A 17,174-nucleotide genomic window follows, 5' to 3' on the forward strand; every position below is an offset into this window, starting at 1 on the left:
ATTCTGTCAATACCTAGTTTATTGAGGGTTTTTAGCATAAAGGGCTGTTGAATTTTGTCAAAGGCCTTCTCTGCATCAGTTGAGATAATCATGTGGTTTTTGTCTTTGGTTCTGTTTATGTGGTGAATTACGTTTATAGACTTGCGTATGTTGAACCAGCCTTGCATCCCTGGGATGAAGCCTACTTGACCATGGTGGATAAGCTTTTTGATGTGCTGTTGCAATCGGCTTGCCAGTATTTTATTGAAGACTTTTGCATCTATGTTCATCATGGATATTGGCCTGAAGTTTTCTTTTCTTGTTGAGTCTGTGCCGGGTTTTGGTATCAGGATGATGTTTGTCTCATAAAATGATTTGGAAAGGATTCCTTCTTTTTGGATTATTTGGAAAAGTTTCAGAAGGAATGGTACCAGCTCCTCTTTGTATGTCTGGTAGAATTCGGCTGTGAATCCATCTGGACCTGGGCTTTTTTTGGGTGGTAAGCTCTTAATAGCTGCCTCAACTTCAGACCTTGTTATGGGTCTGTTCAGGGTTTCGGCTTCTTCCTGGTTTAGGCTTGGGAGGAGGCAAGTGTCCAGGAATTTATCCATTTCTTCCAGCTTTACTAGCTTATGTGCATAGTGTTGTTTGTAATAATCTCTGATGATGGTTTAAATTTCTGTGGAATCTGTGGTGATATCCCTTTTATTGTTTTTTATTGCATCAATTTGGTTATTCTCTCTTTTCTTTTTTATTAATCTGGCTAGTGGTCTGTCTATTTAGTTGATCTTTTCAAAAAACCAGCTCCTGGATTTATTGATTTTTTGAAGGGCTTTTTGCGTCTCTATCTTCTTGAGTTCTGCTCTGATCTTAGCTATTTCTTGTCTTCTGCTAGGTTTTCAGTTTTTTTTTATCATACTCCTCTACCTCTTTCAATTTTGATGATAGGGTGTCATGATAGGAGATAGATCTCTCCTTGCTTCTCATGTGGGCACTTGTTGCTATATATTTTCCTCTAGAGACTGCTTTAAATGTGTCCCAGAGATTCTGGTATGTTGTATCTTCATTCTCATTGGTTTCGAAGAACATCTTTATTTCTGCCTTCATTTCATTGTTTATCCAGTCAACGTTCAAGAGCAAGTTGTTCAGTTTCCATGAAGCTGTGCGGTTCTGAGTTAGTTTCTGCATTCTGAGTTCTAACTCGATTGCACTGTGGTCTGTGAGACTGTTTGTTATGATTTCCGTTCTTTTGCATTTGCTGAGGAGTGATTTACTCCCAGTTATGTGGTCAATTTTGGAGCAGGTGTGATGTGGTAATGAGAACAATGTATATTCTGTGGATTTAGGGTGGAGAGTTCTGTAAATGTCTATTAGGTTAGCTTGGTCGAGGTCTGAGTTCAAGCCCTGGGTATCCTTGTTAACTTTCTGTCTGGTTGATCTGTCGAATATTGACAATGGGGTGTTAAAGTCTCCCACTATAATTGTGTGGGAGTCTAAGCCTCTTTGTAAGTATTAAGAACTTGCCTTATGTATCTGGGTGCTCCTGTATTGGGTGCGTATATATTTAGGATCGTTAGCTCTTCTTGTTGCATTGATCCCTTCAACCGTTATGTAATGTCCTTCTTTGTCTCTTTTGATCTTTGTTGCTTTAAAGTCTATTTTATCGGAGATGAGAATTGCAACTCCTGCTTTTTTTTTGCTCTCCATTTGCTTGGTAAATCTTCCTCCATCCCTTTATTTTGAGCCTTTGTGTATCCTTGCATGTGAGATGGGTTTCCTGGATACAGCACACTGATGGGTTTTGGCTTTTTATCCAATTTGCCAGTCTCAGTCTATGTCGTTTGATTGGGGCATTTAGTCCATTTACATTTAGGGTTAATATTATTATGTGTGAATTTGATACTGCCATTTTGGTGCTAGCTGGCTCTTTTGCCCATTAGTTGATGCAGATTCTTCATTCTGTTCATGCTGTTTGCCATATGGCATGTTTTTGGAGTGGCTGGTACTGATTGTTCCTTTCTATGTGTAGAGCCTCTTTCAGGAGCTTTTAAAGCAGGCCTGGTGGTGATGAAATCTCTGAGTACTTGCTTGTTCACAAAAGATTTTATTTTTGTGAATAAATAAAATCACAAAAATATTGTGATTTTATTTATTCACAAATAAATAAATAAAGCTTAGTTTGTGAAGCTTAGTTTGGCTGGATAGGAGATTCTGGGTTGAAAGTTCTTTTCTTTAAGGATGTTGAATATTGGCCCCCACTCTCTTCTGGCTTGTAGGGTTTCTGCTGAGAGATCTGATGTGAGTCTGATGGGCTTCCCTTTGTGGGTAACCTGACCTTTCTCTCTGGCTGCCCTTAGCATTTTCTCCTTCATTTCAACCCGGGTGAATCTGATGATTATGTGCCTTGGGGTTGCCCTTCGTGAGGAATCTCTTTGTGGTATTCTCTGTATTTCCTGGACTTGAATATTGGCCTGCCTTGCTAGGTTGGGGAAGTTTTCCTGGATAATATCCTGAAGAGTATTTTCCAGCTTGGATTCATTCTCTTCATCGCATTCAGGTACACCTATCAAATGTAGATTAGGTCTTTTCACATAGTCCCACATTTCTTGGAGACTTTGTTCATTCCTTTTTACCCTTTTTTCTCCAATCATGCCTTCTCATTTTATTTCATTGAGTTGATCTTCAGCCTCTGATATCCTTTCTTCTGCTTGGTCGATTCAGCTGTTGAAACTTGTGCATGCTTTGTGAAGTTCTCGTGTTGTGTTTTTCCGCTCCATCAATTCACTTATATTCCTTTCTATTTTGTCCATTCTCGTTAGAATTTCGACAAATCTTTTTTCAAGGTTCTTACTTTCTTTGCATTGGGTTAGAACATGTTCTTTTAGTTCACAGAGTTTCTTACTACCTACCTTCTGAAGTCTGATTCTGTCATTTCATCACACTCATTCTCCAGCCAACCTTGTTCCCTTGCTGGTGAGGAGTTGTGATCCCTTGTAGGAGGAGAGGTGTTCTGGTTTCGGGTGTTTTCATCCTTTTTGCACTGGTTTCTTCCCATCTTTATGGATTTATCTACCTGTCGTCTTTGTAGTTGTTGACTTTCAGATTGGGTCTCTCAGTGGACATCTAGTTTGTTGATGATGAAGCTATTTCTGTTTCTTAGTTTTCCTTCTAACAGTCTGGCCCCTCTGCTGTAGGACTGCTGAGGTTCACTCCAGGCCCTGCTTGCCTGGGGATTGCCTGCAGCTGCTGCAGAACAGTAAGGGTTGCTACCAGTTTCTTTTTCTGATATCTTTGTCCCAGAATGATACCTGCCAAATGACAGTCTGATCTCTCCTTTATGAGGTGGCTCTTTGGATATACAGGGGTCAGGGAGCTGCTTGAGGAGACAGTATGTCTTTTATAGGAGCTCAAGTGGTGAGCTGTGAGCTCCATTGTTCATTCAGAGCTGTGGGCAGGTATGTTTAAGTGTGCTACAGCAGAACTCATAATCTGCTTTTTGTTCCCAGTTGCTCTGTCCCAGGAAGTTAGGGCTTTATTTATGAATTTCTGTTGTGCTGCTGCCTTTTTTTTTTTTTTTCGAGGCTGCCCTGCCCAGCAAGGAGGCAGCCTAGTCACTGTCTGCCTGCAGAGGCTTTGCTGAACTGCTGTGGGCTCCGCCCAGCTGCCACGCAAACTTCTCTGCAGTCTTGTTTATATTGGTGTAGTTGAACTGCCTTGGCAATGGTGGCCCACCTCTGTATTGGCGGAATCTCTCTGTAATGCCAGGTTGCCTCAGCAATGGCAGGTTGCCTTGGCAACAGCAGGCTGCCTCAGCATTGGCTCACTACCTCTGTAGTGGTGGGCTGCCTCAGTAATGGCAGATGCCCCTACCCCACAGAGGTGGCCCTTCCCAGGTTCAGCTGCTCTTGCTATGAAATTCTCAATCCAGAGAGTTTCTGATTGCTGTTCTTTTGTGGGGGTGGGACCAGCCGAGCCTGATCACCTGGCTCCCTGCCTCAGAGCCTTTTGTTTTTTTCTTTTTTATCCCCAGTGTTCCAGTCGCCTGTTGAAAGGGCTCCGGGATCTGTTTCCTGTGTGGCAACCTACTGCGCCGGCAGCGCTGAGATTAGTGGTGCTTTTTTTGCTCAGGAATCTCCTGGCCTGACTCCCTGTTAAGTCCCATCTTTAATCAGGTGAATGTGTGACTTCCCGGGGCTCCAATCGCAAGCCAAAAGGACACCCAGACCAGTGTATTTTGTAGGGAGAACCGCTGGCCGGGGTGCCGACAAAGCAGTCATGCGGGGCAAAGTAGCCCCACCGATCAAAAGAACCAAGCTGGCCAAAACAGCCGTGGGGCTCCTCCGCCTGGGAATCTCCTGGTCCATGGGGAATAAAAATGCCGCATCGGGCTGGGCACGGTGGCTCACGCCTGTAATCCCAGCACTTTGAGAGGCCAAGGCAGGTGGATCATGAGGTCAGGAGATCGAGACCATCCTGGTCAACATGATGAAACCCTGTCTCTACTAAAAATACAAAAATTAGCTGGGCACAGTAGCTTGTGCCTGTAATCCCAGCTACTCAGGAGGCTGAGGCAGGAGAATTGCCTGAACACAGTTGGCGGAGGTTGCGGTGAGCTGAGATCGCGCCATTGCACTCCAGCCTGAGTATCAAGAGCGAAACTCCGTCTCAAAAAAAAAAAAAAAAATGCGGCGTCCACTCACCCTCTGCGCTTTCACTGGGAACTGCAACTCTGAGCTGTTCCTAAATGGCCCTCTTGGATCTCTCTCCGCAGAAGCTCTTAAGTTTAGTTGGATCCTATTTATCAATTTTTGCTTTTGCTCTGATTGCTTTTGATATCACATGAAATTTTTTCCCATTCCTATGTCCATGATGGTATTGCCTGGATTATCTTTCAGGGTTTTTATATTTTTTCGTTTCACATTCAAATCTTTAATTTATCTTGAGTTTATTTTATACATGATGTAAGGGAGGGAACCAGGTTCAATTTTCTGCATATGGAGAGCCAGTTATCTCAGCACCATTTATTGAATAGGGGTTCTTTCCCCATTGGTTGTTTTGTCAGCGTTGTTGAAGATCAGATGGTCATAGGTATGTGGCCTTGTTTCTGGGCTCACTATTCTGTTCCTATATGTCCATTTTTATAGCAACACCATGCTGTTTTGGTTACTGTAGCCTGAAATATAGTTTGAAGTCAGGTAACATGATGCCTCTAACTTTATTCTTTTTGCTTAGGATTGCCTTGGCTATTCAGGCTCTTTTTTTTTCTATATGAATTTTAAAATAGTTTTTTTCTAGTTCTGTGAAAAATGTCATTAGTGGTTTGATAGGAATAGCACTGAAATTGCTTTGGGCAGTGTGGCTATTTTAATGATATTGTGCCTTTCTATACATGAACATAGGATGTTTTTCTATGTCTGTGTCTTCTGTGATTTCTTTTCATAGTGTTTTGTAATTCTTTTAGTAGAGATCTTCCACCTCCCTATTTAACTGTATTTCTAGGTATTTTATTCTTTTTGTGGCAATCGTGAATGGGATTGATTGCCTTCCTTATTTGGCTCTCAATGTAGTTGCAGTTGGTGTATAGGAATGCTAGTGATTTTTATACATTGATTTTGTGTCCTGAAACTGTGCTGCAGTTTTTTATCAGCTGAAGGGGCTTTTGGGCTGAGACTATGTGATTTTCCAGATATAGAATCATGTTGTCTGCTAACGGGGATAATTTGACTTAATCTCTTCTTATTTGGATGCCTTTTATTTCTTTTTCTTGCCTGAATCCTCTGGCTAAGACTTCCAATACTGTGTTGAATAGAAGTGCTGAGAGAGGGCATCTTTGTCTGGTACTGGTTTTTAAGAGGAAGGCTTCTGGCTTTTGCCTATTCAGTATGATGTTGGATGTGGGTTTTTCATAGATGGCTCTTATTATTTTGAGATATATTTCTTCAGTACCTAGTTTATTGAGAGTTTTTAAGATAAAGGGATGTTGAATTTTATTGGAATTCTTTTCTGCATCATTTGAGATAATCAAGTGTTTTTTGTCTTTAGTTCTGTTTATGTGATTATTTGCATTTATTAATTTTCACATGTTGAGCCAACCTTGCATCCCAGTGATAAAGCCTACTTGATCATAGCTTTTTGAAAGCATTTGGCTGTCACTCGCTGTTACTAATGCTAATGTAAAGTATGTGCTTTGGGACACTCTTAAAAATGAGGGAGAAAAGACATACTCAGTAAAATTACCCTCTTGCCTTTCGTTGAATCTGCTCTTAATGGTGCATCCAGCTCATTAAATATTTGACCAGTCACCAATCAGCATTCTTCTTATAAATATGAAAACTTGACCATGAGGTCTAGGAACACAGCATTTCTATTAGCTTTGAAGACATATTGGCTGAAATTGAATTTTGTAGTACTGAACAGAGGAAACTTGATGTTTTAGAGATATAGAATTGAAATATTATCCCATCAAGCCACTGGAGATACAAATAAGGTGAAAGTGAAGCACAATTCCTAGAGAATAGTATATCTAAAGAATTATTTGGAAAACTAATATCATCTAGGCTCGGAACATCTTGGGCCATTTTTCAAGGTAAGGGTATCCATCATCCCAGTAGTTTGTCACTGTTTTCTTTGTTTATATCATGGTGCTTGGCAATTAGTTGTCCAAATGTTTATATTTAACATGACCTTGAAAAAATTAAGATCTATCTACCAATATTGCCAGGTTCTGCAAATAGTCTTTTTAACTTTAAAGTGAAAAAGATTCCTTACATATGTGATCTTGAAAATACTTTTTGGCCATTATGATGCATGTCAGCACTTGGAAGTTGGGTTTTGTACTTAGCACATCAGATATATGCTTTATCTGCAATTTAGAGAGCAAGCTCTAGGTGAATGGACCTTCTAATCTGAAAATAAATCTTTCTTTTGGCACAAGAACTTGAATTCTCAGTAATTCAGCATGAAAACTTTCTTATTTAGTTAAGTGTTCTGTTTTAAAGGTATTAGGCCAAATATTTACTAACCTATGATCACTAAGGATAAAAAGTAAGTCATGTAAATCCCTGAAATAGTGTAAGTTTGGATTAGTGTAATTGATGATGAGCTTTAGTCCTCTGCCTATCCTGTGTTCTCAAGGAATAAGGCGGTATAACATACTTATGTTATTGGGGCGGGGTTAGCAGTGGGAAATTTAGGAAAGGCTTAAGGCTGGGAAGATTACAGCAAGCAATTACAAGTGGAAAAGTTGATAGTAAATATCAATGTCGCCTGATTGGATCTCTTGACCCAATCTCCATGGATCAAGACAACTATAGGTGGCATCTACCAACTGGGAGATTTCTGGAGTTGTTTGTGGTGTCCTGGCCATCCCAGCCTGCCGCAAGTTTCAAAATTATCCCCATCTAATGTTTAAGCAACAGTTTATAACCTCCAAGTAACATCAAACTATCGCTGGAATCTAAAACAATATGGGTCAATTAGCCAAATTCCTGGAACTTTCCTCCATGTAGCTGCACAGGCTCATCTTAGTAGCAATCTCAGCATTGTGTATTTTTCATCCTACTTAACCATGTTATGGTGGGATTTAACAGTACACGTACTGTATCCTTGACTATAAGACACCATTGATTAAAGATGAAATATTACTCTAAATACCAGTAATATAAGTAAAGGAACTTGACATACTATAAAATGCCATTAATTATCACGTAAATCCCAATTTCACAGATATTAAAATGTGAAAAAAAATACAGTGTCTTGGAATCTATGAAATTCAGCCATTTAAATTGAAATTAAAACAGATGAACCTACATAAAATATGATAACACTGTCTTGTCTTTTTCATGGTATCAATTAAGGATTAATTTAACTTTGGTTTGAGTGACAAACTCAGACTAAAACTTTTTTCCCAAGATTTTGAGACCTTTAGCTAGTGATATTATATCACGTCTGCTTCTCTTTTAGCCAAGCATTTTCTGTGCTGTAGGCTTTTTCTCAGACTCCCAGTCTTAGTTCTGTTGGCATCTTTTTATCTTGTCCTTCTCTATTGCCATATAGGGAAAAATTCTGTCTGACAGCACTGTGTTAGCAAAAGCCAAAACGAAGAAAGATTGTGATGAGATAGTGCATGTAAACAACAATATTAAGACTCCCTTTGATGTTCTTTTCTCAAACATAATGAAGTTAATTTTCTCTGTTCTCTGACCATTTTGCTGCATTTAAAGTGATACATCCCCTGCATGTTATTTGCTTGATTTTTTAAAAACTTCTTGAAGCTGTCAAAATGACTTTTAGTAGTTTTTTCTTTATCCTGATTCTAGGCCAGTAATTTTGTGGAGAAGGGCCTCTAGGTTTTCAGCTTTCTCTAATTCCTCCTAGGTCCCAGCCTGTAATTTGGTTCAAGCACACTGGCTTCCCCACATCATCAGGAAGGTCTCTTAGCAATCACAGTAATCAGCTTGCTTCCCCCTATCTCTTTGACCAATCAAAATCTCAAATATTTATCTTTAGAAGTTCAGCTGAGTCCAACTGAAGCATTTCCAAAGTAAATTTTACTAACAAAATGAAAAAAAACTGAAAAATACATTCAAATATAAAATTAAAGTTCAAATTCAAACATTTTTTTTTTTTGAAATGGAGTTTTGCTCTTGTGCAGTGGTGCTATCTCCACTCACCGCAACCTCCACCTTCGGGGTTCAAGCGATTCTCCTGCTTCAGCCTCCCAAGTAGCTGGGATTACAGGCATGTACCACCCTACCTGGCCAATTTTCTATTTTTAGTAGAGACGGGGTTTCACTGTGTTGGCCAGGCCGGTCTCGAACTCCTGACCCCAGGTGATCCACCCACTTCGGCCTCCTAAAGTGTTGGGATTACAGGCATGAGCCACCACGCCCAGCCTAAACATTTCTTTAAGTGATTTATTCATGTATTAATTCATTTAACAAACATTTATTGAGCCTCTGCAATATTCCAGACCCTGGGTTAGAAAGAGGAGATATCAAGATGAGCACAAACAGGAATCTAGTTGAGAGACACACATGGCAAAGCATTGTCATATTAGCTCCCATCCTGGGTTACGGGAGCGGGACAAAAGCAATAGTTAATGCCACCTGGAGAAAGAGCTGGCTTTAAGAGCCTATGACATCTTGTCTGAGGCTGAAAGAATGGAATATACATATTCCCACAGGTAGTGATGGAGAGTTTTCCAGCCAATAACCTCAAAGGCCCAGGGGTAATGCTCCAGGGCAAGGTGAGTGTATGTCTGAGTTTGGTAAAGGGTGAAGTCTACATAGAGATGAACCAAAAAAGATGTGGGACTGACAGGTACAAAGGCACTAATCATGAGTTTTCTGTGGGCCAGATTTTATCTCAAGGTAGCAGGATGCTGCTGAAAGGAGCACAATGTGGTCAGATTTGCCTCTCACAAGATCAATCCTCATAACACAATGGTATGACTGATGGATTGGAAAGAGGTTTTGAGCAAATAAATAAGAAGATATTATACCAAAATATATTCACAAACACCTGAACAAGAAATGGTGACTTGTAACAAGGCCGTGATCGTGCGTTGAACTAACTAAGCTTGACGATATGTGTCTGGAATTCAGGATAGATACTTAAGTCTGAGACAAACATTTGGGAATCACCAGGAAATAAATAATAGTTGGAAGAAGAAAGTGAATGTCACCACTGTATTGCAGTAAAGGAGAGAGAAAAACCTTGGCTCCGAGCACTGGCATCTCCTAGGCAGTTGGGTCAAGTAACACTAAAGAAGAAATTGCTTTCTGAGAGGTCAGAAAAAAAATAAGGGGAGATCACAGAAGCCAAGGAATAAAAATACACTGGTCAAATGATGCAAATGAATGGAATTATTATTTGGAATCAAAGTATTCCTTGGATACAGACATTATGAAAATTAAAGAGTTTAGTGTGAGACATTTCACAGGATGGTCAGAACCTTTTATATAAGCATTAGCCCAGATTTTACTCTCTTATCTCAGACTCCATAGACCTTGGGAATTTCCATATTTATGATCTTATTTGTATTTCATCTTCTCTTCAAGAGAGAGCAGATAATTTCACAGTAGCCCAAGGAGCACACTTTAGCAGGTGAGAGAAGATAACTACTGTACGTGGTTGACTGCCTCTCTTGGAAGAAACAAACCATTGTCCCCTGAGAATGCCAGAGTTGTTTCCCAGTAAAATTCTACCACTTGACTCTTCTGACGGCCAGAAGTTGATTCGCTCATATCCCCTTTCAGCAAGAGAACTAATAAATTGCCCTCAGTTTTGCTCTGGGCATATTTTTTCCGAGATTAGTTTCTCCCTTAACTGCAAGAAACTTAAGAACTCTTTCTCTAGCTAAAATATTGGCTTAATGTTGACCATCTAGTACAGTGGTCCTCATCATATTTGACATCAGGGACCAGTTTTGTAGAAGACAATTTTTCCATTGACAGGCGTGTTGGGGAGGGGGATGGTTTCAGGATGAAGCTGTTCCATCTCAGATCATCAGGCATCGGTTAGATTCTCAAAAGGACTGTGCAATCTAGATCCTAGATCCCTGGAATGTGCAGTTCACAATAGGGTTCCCACTCCTATGAGAATCCAATGCCCCTCTGATAGGACAGGAAGCAGATCTCAGGCAGTAATGCTCGCTTGCCCACTGCTCACCTCCTGCTGTGCAGCCCAGTTGCTAACAGGCCACGGCTGGGTGCTGGTCTGTGGTCCCGGGGTTGGAGACCCCAGATCTAGTAGGTTTCTGATCAGTGATGACTTTTATTGGTTTCTCTGAATATCTTAGACATATACACATTAGTATCACATAGGAAACCCTCAATATTTCAGCCAGTGTGTAGCCATTTGAATTTCTGAATTCTTACTGCTTCCACTACTAGAAACACTATATCATTTCCCCTGAATTTTTTTTCTTTATTATTGACCTCCTGCCCATTCTCACTTTGACTCTTCTGGTTGTAGCAATCCCATTCTGTCCTACTTCTGTATTCTACTGACCCAGCAAAGCTAAATGCACCCTGACATTTTCAAACTTACTTCTGAATCAGGCCTCTGACCTATATTACTTTCACAAATGATATGCCCTTTTTCCCTCTTAAATTAATAATTTTAAGACAAGTCATAGAAGACATACTATGCTTTATAAATTAAAGGATCCCCTCACCTCACATGATGAAAATATTTTTACATACAACTTTTAAAACTCAAAAGTCATGCCTGTAATTCCAGTGCTTTGGGAGGCAAAAGCAGGAGGATCACTTGAGGCCAGGAGTTCGAAACCAACTTGAGTAACATGGTGAAACCCCATCTCTACAAAAACATTTAAAAATAAAATTAACTACGCTTAATGGTGCATACCTGTAGTTCCACCAACTTAGGAGGCTGAGGCGGGGTGATTGCTAGAGCCCATGAGTTTGAAGTTAAGTGAGCTATGCTGTACTCCAGCCTGGGCAACAGAGTGAGACCCTGTCTCTAAAACATTTAAAGTAAAAATAAAAATAAGTCAAAACAATGCATGAAAGGCAAAAAAGTCACATATATTTTAGTTATACTATCCCAATAGTTTAACATTTTGTTGAAATTCATTTTTAGTTTTATTTCTAGTCAGAGATTTTAAAAATATTTGTTTTCAACACATATTGTAGATATAGTTTTGTATCATAACTTGCTCACTAAAGGTTTCTAAGTAGAAATACTAGCAAATAAATATGAGCAAAGTTAAGTGAAATTTTACTTCAATAGCAATACCTAGGTATTTATGACTCATCATAATTTTAAGTCCCTTTTTACGTATTTTTAATCAACTTTTTATTAAATTTTTAATTATAACCAGTGAACAGTTGTAAATATTGTTAAAATTGGCTGCATAAAATGAACATTTTAAATATAACATCCAGAAAACAATATTATATTTGTCTTTATTAGCTTCTTGAACTCAACTTGCGATAATTCAGTATACAATATTTAATACAATATTCAACATTTTCTACACATTTATTAAAGTGTTGTTTTAATTCTGATTGTAGAAGACTAGAAATCTTTATAATTATTTGTTTGTAATTTACCCAATTATGTATCAGAGCAGACCTTAGGAAAAGGAGAAACATTAGGCTAAAATATCAATGTTTCACTTTTCCATGAATTTCAGTCTATATCATTTCCTCTTTTTTTTTTTTTCTTGATTTAGATGGAGTCTCGCTCTGTCACGAGGCTGGAGTGGCAGTGGTGCAATCTCAGCTCACCACAACCTCTGCCTCCTGGGTTCAAGTGATTCTCCTGCCTCAGCCTCCCAAGTAGCTAGGACTACGGCCACATGCTACCGTGCCTGCCTAATTTTTGCATTTTTAACAGAGACAGGCTTCACTATGTTGGACAGGCTGTTCTCGAACTCCTAACCTCATGCTCTGCCCACCTTGACTTCCCAAAGTGCTGGGATTACAGGCATACACCCCTGTGCCTGGTGGTCTGTATCAGTTTCTATAAATTTTGCTGCTCCCAAGTTTTTGACCCTCATTTATCTTATAGTCTAAAAATACTTTCAAAAGTAGTAAAAAAAAAAAAAAATTCAGTCAGCTCATCTTCATATTGGCTTTGTTATAGCCAATGATTCTCTGCTCCTCAGGTAAAACAAAGCAGTCTACCGAATCTTTCTAAAGTAGCAATGCCTAGTCCGTAATGTCTACTCTTTAAGTAGTATTTCCATAATTATTACGTCTTGACATAACCTAATCATTTAGTTATGAATATCAAATATCTCCTAAGTCAACTGATTTGTCTCAATGAATTTATTAAAAATAAAGACGCATTTGTTAAAAATCCCTATTATTCCAATATACGATTTAAAACATTTTCTTCTAAAATATTTAGCTCTTATAGTAAAAATCCTGTCTGGAAGACCTAGAAATGTCCTGCTGTAGCTGAAATACTAAATCAAAACTTAACTGTTGTTGAAAAATAACAAACATGCCCCATTTTATTTTAAATGAACTACAAATGTCTCCAATATATAAATAATGGGAACCTGAAAAACGGAAAATATTTCTGAATCTAATAACTCCTTTTTGAAAGTAAGTGACATGATTAAACATCACTTTTCTACATATGTGGTGTGACATTTTCATTTTGTTCCAAGGTATTTTACTTTTTGTGTGACTCTTGAGTTTGTAAACATGCCATAATATTTGGTGATTATGTAATGATGATTTCATGGTTCTAGCTTAGTATAAAGGTAGCTCGACAGAGCAGGAAATCGATTTCCTTTTTTCCTTTGTGGAAAGAGACAAAGGAAATTGAATGCAAAATTTCCATTAAGACCATAATAGAAATATGACTCAACAATCTGTTAACACATGAAGTGGAAACCAGGTGTATCCAAGTGTTCGTTATTGTGCTATTATATTCAGCCAATGGGTTAAGTTCAAACAACCCTTTGTTTAACCCATGCCATGTTGTTACCCACAGTGTTCCAAATGCCTGTGACCTGACAATATCTCTTGTTGTCTCCTCTTGCCAAAGGTACTCAGAGGCAGGACTGTCCCTAGGCAAAATCGTGAAGTAGGTGAATCTTGTATTCATTCCCTACCCTTTTGCAATGACAATCTCACCTTAGATTCTCTCCACCTCCCTTTCCCAAGGAACCTACTCTAGTTACTCATTCCTCTGGATTTACCCTCTGTTTTCCAGGGAGCTCATGCTAACTCCTGTTGCCCAATTACTCTTTGAGTGTATAATGTCCCTGCTCAGAAATACTCAGTAGCTCCCCAAGAGGAGCTGGGCAATCAAGATCCTCCATCCTTACCTTTTGAGTCTTATTTCCCACTCTCCCTTCCACATGTTCTACTGAAAATAGCTCACTCGCCTCTCCATTTTTATTTACACACTTTTTTTTCCATCTATTTCTTTTGCCTGAGCTGACCTTGACCTCTCCTCTCCATCTATGGAAATCCTAGTCCTCCTTCAGGGCTCTGCTCAGCTGTACCTCCCTACATGCCTTATCTGATCACCCCCAGCCTCTCTCATCTGCACCCCATCCATCCACTCATATAGCACTTAACACATATTGCTTTGTATTATAATATTTATGTATGTGTCTTGTCTCCAGGCACTGTGCTGGGCGCTTTACAAACGTAATCTCTTTTAAATTTCACAACAATCTGATGAGGTAGGTATTATTAAACCATTTAGCAATTGAAGAAACTGAGGCTCAAATAGGTTAAATAATTTGCCCAAAGTCACACTGCTACAAAGTAACAGAGCTAGAACTTGAACTCAGGTCTGTCTGATTTCAAAACATATGATTTCCACTGCATCCTACTGATGTCAATTCCTTTCCGTCTTCTGAATGATAGGATGGGGGTTTAAGATGAAGAAAGAGGTCAACTAAGATTTTTTGCTTAACAAATGTGTGTAGAACAAAGATATTTTATTGACAATTACTCTATTCCTAGCTAGAATTGATCAGTTAGCTAGAATCCATGAGAAATTCAAGAAAATATTTTTATCTTAAGCGACCAGAACAAATAAGCATGATAAAAAGAGAATGTTCAAGATATTTTATAATTCAAGAGGGACTAGATAGCATTGGTCTCTCTGAATGCTATAGGAAAATAAATACAAGGAAAAAGAAGTAAATGTGGGGTTGACTAGGGAAGGCTTCCCATAAGTCCCCAGGACTTACACAATTTGAGATAATTAGTAGACTGAAGATGTGACTATTATCCTAAATCTCTCATGCACTAATAGTATCTCTATTAAATGTAAAGCCCGCCTGATTTAATCTGCCTGTAGTGCCGCATCTTGGATAAATTAGGGGTGAGAAGCTTAGTGTTCCTAAGAGGGAAATCTAATTCCAAATAGACTGCTTTTTACAACTGCCCTTCCCAGTACCTGAGAGCAGGGAGTTTCAACTAAGCCCTAGACAGCTCCATTCTATGCTCCCTGTACAGCCAACTTCTAGCCAGTCATGTGGCAGAGCCTTCATCCCTGGGAAGAATTTAAACTTAGAATCTCTGTTCTTTTTGACACCACTATCTTTTTGCCTCTCCCATGATAAAAAGCTACAACCTTTTTTTCATTTCTGCTGTTATATTCTCTTCTCATTTCTCAGTCCCCCAGCTTTGTCGTATTACCAGTTGCATGTTTCTTTAACGTGAATGAGATCCTTAAATTTAAAGAGGTCATGCAGTTATCATTAAACGTGTGTTCTCAGTGCACCTCTGTTAACTTCTGACAGTCATTTCGATTCTGTTTACAAATTCTGTTTCAATTTACGTACGCTCCCTTATACCAGTTCCATTCATAGATGGCTCTACACTATTGTTCCTCATACCAATCTTCATCATAATTTAAAATTTATTATTTATGGAAACAATGCATGTAATCTAAGCTAGAAAGCATCGGTTTGTACTGTATATCAGGCCCCGTGTTAGAAGCTTGAGAATTTTCATGTCAATTATAATCTAAATTTAAGGAATTCAATGAGCCCAACAAGAAAACCACCCTCAACCACAATGGAAAAATTAACTCAAACGGGAAAGATATTTTGCTTTCTTTAAAATGTCTATGGTTTCTTATCCTCTACAAAAGTCTTCATAGCTCTTTCACTTTATTTTCTAACTTTTTATTTTGAAGAATTTATAGACTCACGGGCAGTTACAAAATAAATGTACAGTGAGGTCCTGTTTAACTTTTACCAAGTTTCTCCCAATTGTTTTATTTTAAGTAGTTATAGTACACAATCAAAGCCAGGACATTGACGTTGGTCTAATTCAGTTTTAAATTTGAAAAAAGAAAAAAAAATCCACCCTAAAGATATCGTGGGCTGTTTTAAATTACATTCAACATTGTAAGCTGTGTAAGTATTAACCATGCGGACCGTCCTGGTAAACAAAGGATGGTATGCCCATATGGCCAAAGAGAAACTGTCCCCTTGTTGTCGGCTGTGATACTCAGGCCTAATTTAATTGGGCCAGTGTCATAGCCAATGAATGGAAAGGAGCCCTATCAGAAGACTTGGGTTGAAATCTGGCTCTGCCTCCAAATGTGTGACTTTGAGCAAGTCATTTGACCTTTCCAAGCTTCAGTGTCTTCAGCTATACAATGGAGAAAATATTCCTCCTGCCTACTTCATAGGATTGTTGTGAGGATCAAATGTGAGGATGTACATGAAGGAACAAGGTAGACAGTGAATCAGCACTCATGAAATTTATATTCTTTTCAGGAACTATGTCCAGTTATAGAAGTGTGCTTTTTCGGAGGTGGTCTTATTCCTAAAAACAAAACAAAACTACCTCCTTATTAACCATGTGTTCTAGAATTTCCATCATATGTAAATAACCTACCCTTTCTATCACTCTTATTAAGATAAGAAATAGCAATATATCAAACAAGCACTCTGGAATCATTACCTACAAACCCCTTAAGCATATGATCTATTTTTAAATAAATACTTTTTAAACATTTTCTCCTTTAAGATTAAATGCATTTTAAGTAGCTTTTATTTTTATCCTAACTGCAGGATTCACTCTTACTTTTTTATCATGCCATGAGATGTACAATAAGTGTTCTGACAATAGTGTGAAATTATAAGAATGTGAGGTTAGACAGTGGATGTTTTAAGAAGTAAAAATGGAAATCACCCAAGCTGCCTTGTTTCTTGGTATGTCTGGATATATAATATAAACTCCCAACTCACTGGTATATTCTGGTTTGTGGATAGTAAAACTGCTAGTCTTGGCAGTAAGAGTAGAGATATATATAGGAGAAAATAAACTTAAATCATGGAAAGCAATGATAAGAGTCTTTGTGTGTACTAAATATTTTGGGCACCACAATAAAAATGTTAAGATCTGTTTTCTTCCCTCTTCATCCTTTATACAGGCTGGCATGGCTTTGACCTATGACCCCACAGCTGCCATACAGAATGGGTAAGTAGATCATATTTTCTCTATTTTGATTGTGAATAGATCTTTGAGCTCTGAATCAATACCAAAGAGAAATGTTCAAATTTGTTTTGCTTTTGTTTTACATCCTTAAACACAAACTTTAAACCAAGCATTTTTCATCATAATTTTTTTCTTCCTCTAAATTATTCTAATCTCATAGTCTCACAATGCCTCTGTCCACATTAAACTCTATTCCTTCTCTCTCTCTCTCTCTCTCTCTGTCTCTCTCTTTTTCTC

General features: G+C 38.6%; 1 protein-coding gene across 12 annotated transcripts in view; it reads left to right on the forward strand.

Moving 5' to 3' along the window:
* RBMS3 (RNA binding motif single stranded interacting protein 3) overlaps positions 1 to 17,174 on the forward strand; it is a 764,636-nt gene that overhangs the window by 612,485 nt on the left and 134,977 nt on the right. For 6 of the 12 annotated variants that reach the window (XM_037727769.1, XM_037727772.1, XM_037727774.1 and 3 more), the window contains exons 8-9: positions 13,510 to 13,548; positions 16,873 to 16,919. In XM_037727769.1, the coding sequence (XP_037583697.1) occupies positions 13,510 to 13,548; positions 16,873 to 16,919 (86 nt within the window). The remainder of the gene's footprint in view (positions 1 to 13,509; positions 13,549 to 16,872; positions 16,920 to 17,174) is intronic. The other 6 variants (XM_017498262.2, XM_017498259.2, XM_017498265.2 and 3 more) reach the window with 1 other exon arrangement.

Source organism: Cebus imitator, unplaced genomic scaffold (assembly GCF_001604975.1).
Source record: "Cebus imitator isolate Cc_AM_T3 unplaced genomic scaffold, Cebus_imitator-1.0 Scaffold239, whole genome shotgun sequence".
Lineage (NCBI taxonomy): Eukaryota > Metazoa > Chordata > Mammalia > Primates > Cebidae > Cebus > Cebus imitator.